The 5,000-nt window shown below is 42.7% G+C and overlaps 1 protein-coding gene across 13 annotated transcripts in view; it reads left to right on the top strand.

Annotated features, from left to right (window-relative positions):
* LOC132991909 (calcium/calmodulin-dependent protein kinase type II subunit beta) overlaps positions 1-5,000 on the top strand; it is a 48,885-nt gene that overhangs the window by 14,358 nt on the left and 29,527 nt on the right. For 11 of the 13 annotated variants that reach the window (XM_061060893.1, XM_061060885.1, XM_061060897.1 and 8 more), the window contains exon 6: positions 2,365-2,437. In XM_061060893.1, the coding sequence (XP_060916876.1) occupies positions 2,365-2,437 (73 nt within the window). Of the gene's footprint in view, positions 1-1,602; positions 1,676-2,364; positions 2,438-5,000 lie in introns of all 13 variants that reach the window. The other 2 variants (XM_061060886.1, XM_061060882.1) reach the window with 1 other exon arrangement.

A 5,000-nucleotide genomic window follows, 5' to 3' on the forward strand; every position in this document is an offset into this window, starting at 1 on the left:
CCTGATAAGACTTAAAGGAAGAATGTGCAACTTTTTTGATCTAGTAGATGTCGCCCTTGAGCTCCAGCATGAAACCAAAACAAACTGCTGCTTGGTGACACCCCGCCAGCGACACACCTCCGACCTCCCAGGGTAGTCAAGTGCAAGCGGCGGACAAAAATGTCCTCAACCATGCTGCAATCACCTGTGTCCTGCATTGTTGTGTTAGCATGCTAATGTTAGCGCTCTTTAGTTAGCTTGTAGCTTCACATTTCATGTAAACTGACACAGAATGAGCGTGATCTAAAAACTCTTACTAACATCCAAATAATCAGTGAGTATGTTCTTCTTCTTCTCTCTAGTTCTTGACTAAAACAGCTTTTATACACAAGGGGAGGAGCCGGCCGTCCCGTCCATGTAAACACGGCTCTGACAACAACACAGCCAGCGGGACTCGAGCTTCTCCCTCATTGTAGACAGTCATGACTCAGAGACACATTTACACAGGACAGACTTTATGATTTATTTATGTGGAACATGTCGATCATTCTTCCTTTAACTTTACGAGTTATGATCTTTGACGCTACGTTCTGTTTATAGACTGATTTGTGGGTGCTGCCATCTTGCGGTAGCATTTTAGCGTCTGCCGCCGCCTGCTGACTGTGAAAGTTGGATTAAAAACGTCATAAAATCGTCTAGTGTGGAGCCGGCCTTACCTCATGGAGTTAATGTAAAAGTAGTAATATTGTTGCTCTCTCGGGTCGGCTCACTCTCAAACACATAGCGATGTGGTGAGATGCCTCTGCAGTAATGGCGGCTTGTCCACTTCGTTTATATTTTCTCTGCAAACTCTGCACCATCTCTTATACTGACTGATGATTCTGGCTGATCCTCCACCGAGTGTGCATGTTGCTTTTTTCCTTGTTTAATTCTGTTTATTTCACCAGGAATGTTTTTGAAGGGGGAGCTGTCCCTTTTTTTATTTTGTGCAAATTTTTGTCGTCGACCGGCAGCTCTAAATATGTTCCCCTTGATTTTCTGTCTTTCTGTCAGTTTGTGTTATAACACTGTGGGGTTTATTTCTATTGTGTTTGTCTGTTTTCTTGTAAGGAAACATCATGAATAAAATAATTATTTAAAAAAAAGAAGAGCTGCGGTTAGAAAAGCGGTTCTACTTCAGCACCATGGACAGCGCCCAGGATTTATAAACACAAAGCACAGTAAAGGCTGCTGATATACCAGAGTCATGGTCGCAGCCAGATAACGGATCAATGAGCCGACTGCATTAACAAATTCAACTGAACAACCTCCCTGCCTCTGCACGCTCTCTCTCTCTTTCTGCTCAGGGCATCAGGACGGGGGGCGGGGGGGTTTCAGGTTAACAAAGGGGATTTTCTAACAAACTGTTTTGAAGGCTGAGGCGGCAGAAGTCGCAGAAACAGAATCTCAAAACCTGGAAGGATAAAACCAAAACTCTGAATGTGTTTTTTGTTATTATGTGATTTTTTTGTGACGTATATGTTCTGGAAAAGCAACCGACTCCTCTCAGATGTCCCCCTTGACCCCCCTCCTCCTCCTCCTCTCTGTATTACTGTTTTACACCTTGTTGTTTTGTCTCCACAGTCACTGTATCCATCAGATTCTAGACAGTGTGTCTTACACCCACCAACATGACATAGTGCACAGGGACCTCAAGGTGTGTGTGTGTGTGTCTCACTGTGTTGCATTTTCCCTGCACCCCTCTGTAACAAGGGTTGCTTGTGATTTATTTCATGCCTGTGATTTACAAAAAAAAAAAAAACTTGCCTGTGCCTGCTCTCCGTCTTTTCTCTTATTTGTCTTGCTTGTCTTCAAGGTTTATGCTTTTGGGACTCTTGTTGCACTATTCTAGACGGTCTGAACTCGATTTTTCTTTTTGCAGATTAAGCACCTTGCTCTTGGAGAGAACGAGAGAGAGAGAGAATGGTGTGAGAATGAAAGTTCAGTAGCGGAGCGTTGTGTCTACTTCAAAAAAGCTCGGAAAAACCTGCTAAAATGTTTGGTCAGAGGCAGCGTTTGTGCATAAATTAGAGGGGAGAATGTGCAGGTTAGACACCGTGCCGCCCACATGGAGCTGCAGCTCACTCCCACACTGCCTGACTAATGTTTGGCTCCTTCCTGCCAGCAGAAAATAGCTCAGTGCACACCTTCTCCCTGCGTAGTTCACAGACAGGAACACTCTTCACACTGACAATCATTCCTCTATTGAAAACATGTGTGTGTGTGCGTGTTTGGTGTGTGTGTGCAGCCTGTATTGAGATGTTGCTGCCTCTGCATGGATGTGACAGTTGTGGGGGGGGCTGAATGTGCTCAGACTAACCTGCTCCCCCTGCTGTTTGCGTGCAGTCATTGCATCCAGCAGATCCTGGAGGCCGTGCTCCACTGCCATCAGATGGGGGTGGTACACAGAGACCTCAAGGTGAGTCACCTGCAGGGGTGTGTGTCTGTGTATGTGTGTATCCGTGGGATTTGTGTTTGTGCACTGGATTTCTGGTGAGTAGAAGCGAGACACACTCAGAGCGTGCATGTCCGTGCATGCCTGCAGGGCCTGATCTTTACACACATGCATGAGTGTGTGCCTTCTTGTGTGTTGTTCAACTTTGCATTTTTTGCATTAAATTTTGCATCGCAGTGTAGCTTCTGTATTTGTTTGTTATTGATGATATTTAAGTGAGAGCATTGTTTCTGCTGACCTAGCGTAGCTTAAACTCTCACCTTACCGTAGTGATGTTAAAGAGTTCTTTAAGTTGTGTCGGAATGTGTGACATCATTAGTGGGCGTGGCTAACAGGCTGTTAAACCATATAAGGGCATGTGAAATGCTGCTTCACAGTCGGCCTTAAAAGTACAGTAAATACATAAAATCTTCACAGTAAGATTTATGATGTAAAATAAATAAATATTTATCTGCATAATTAAAGTTGAAGTTAAGATTTTTGTGATTTAAAATTTTCCTCACAGATATAAAAAAAACGAATAGAATAACAAGCAGGTTTTTTAAACCAACGTAACACAAAACAAACATATGATATGTTTACATCTGATTTACACACACGACCAACAATTCCCTTAAATATTAAAGGAGCAGTATGTAACTCTGACCCCTAGTGTTTAAAATGGGTACTGCAGTCTAAATTCTAAACATCATAGAGAGCTGTCTCCCCCCCCCCCCTCCTCTCTAGAGTCCATGCTCACTCAGGTCACCATGTGGTGGACTCTGAAGCTTCAGTGTTTATCCAGCTCTGCATGGGTCTGTAAACCTTTCTGTGTTCTAACCTCTCTCCATTTTTCAAAAGCATCTCCAATATTGATCCTAGTTTGAGCACGTTTCTGCTGGTGGAGCTTATTAGAAACATGCAGAGGCTTTTTAGGTCGGGTACAATCACTTCTATCTGAACCACTTCTCTTGCCCGCTTCCATCGCTGCAACACCTGTTGACCTGATAACTGCTCTCATATCTGGTAAACTGAGGGGCGTCCAAAACGGCCTCCCTTTTGGATTATTTTTGTCATTTTTCTTCCCCTCACATCCTCCCTTTAATCTTTCCTGCAAAAATAACAATGTAAAGTATTTTTTTATTGTAGTTTTATTCATCTCATGTTTATATATTCTTATGAAACATGATCGTCTTTGTACCGGCCTCAGCTCGCCCGACATTATTGCACAGAGACTCTTCAGGGAAATCCATGATCACGTTACTCCAAAGGTTTCTACGCACGGAGGAGGAAACGGAGGAGGGAGTGTGAGGTTGTTGTTGTTGTTGTTGTTGATTTCCCCCGAGGACGTTTAGAAAGTTACGGAGTATAGTAGTATAGTAGTAGTTTTCTCATTACCTGTGTTTTTAAAACATAGAGGTTAATATGTTTCTGTTTTATCAGCCATGTGGGGATGGCACCTATTATCTCGAGGTCGATATTTGATTTGAAAGGCGCCGTGCGTGTCGTTGTTCAGTGAGTTTCATCAGGTGGAATGAAAGGCGGTACCAAGCTGAATATATATATATCAGTGCAGTGATTCTATTTATTTTATTCCCCAGTTAAATGAATCTTCTTCCTGTCGAGGAAGGAAAATAAAAGAGCAAAATTAACTTCTACTTGTTCTCTTATTTTCTCTGAATCGGACTTCAGGGTAAAAATGATCCGAGTGTGTGACAGAGAGAAATAAAATCGGCTCATATGACCTCGACTGGAGGCTGGAGGAGAAACTCCATATAAGGGGAGAGAGAAACATTCAGCTGTTTGTGTTCACACATGACGCTCCTCCTGGAAACTTCAGGAGTACAGAGGCCAAGTCACAGCGTCCAGTGTTAGCAGATTGTACTTAAGCTAAAAGCTAATGTCAAAATGCTAACACACGCTTACCGCACGCTGACAATGCTAACTGCTGCTAATAGTTAGCAGGACAAATAACACATCTAAAGTCGCCATTTGCATGCTAACATTTATAAATGAACGCTAACCTTACCTCACGATGGCGCTACTAATTGAACTTTTCATTTTTCAACTTTCTTAAGCTTTATAGTTTTCAACACTCAAACAACTTTCAACTCATAAAACTCAAAATTTTAGGATATTACTTTTTATCTAGAGTTTTTTTTTCTCCAGAATTAAGTGTTAAAAGTGTCAAAAAACGTTCCATAAATCACGACAGAGGACGAACCAGACTCTCGTTGTTGCTTGAATGAGTGGCTTTACTTTGTTTTGATATCATGCTGTCGTTAAAGTGATCCGTGTAAGATAGTTTTAAAAAAGGTTTCGTCGTCTTTCATCAGTCACACTTCCTCTGATCGAGTTTCTGAAGCCGCCAGCAGAGGGCGCCATGACGACTCTCCTGCAGCTGTTTGTGTGCCGCTGTGCTGGAATGACTTTTTGGTTATTAGCACAAATCAATCACCATCAGGGGTTAGCTGGTTATACAACAGGGAGCTGATGTGTGTGTGTGTGTGTGTGTGTGTGTGTGTGTGTGTGTGTGTGTGTGTGTGTG

This window comes from Labrus mixtus, chromosome 17 (genome assembly GCF_963584025.1).
Source record: "Labrus mixtus chromosome 17, fLabMix1.1, whole genome shotgun sequence".
Lineage (NCBI taxonomy): Eukaryota > Metazoa > Chordata > Actinopteri > Labriformes > Labridae > Labrus > Labrus mixtus.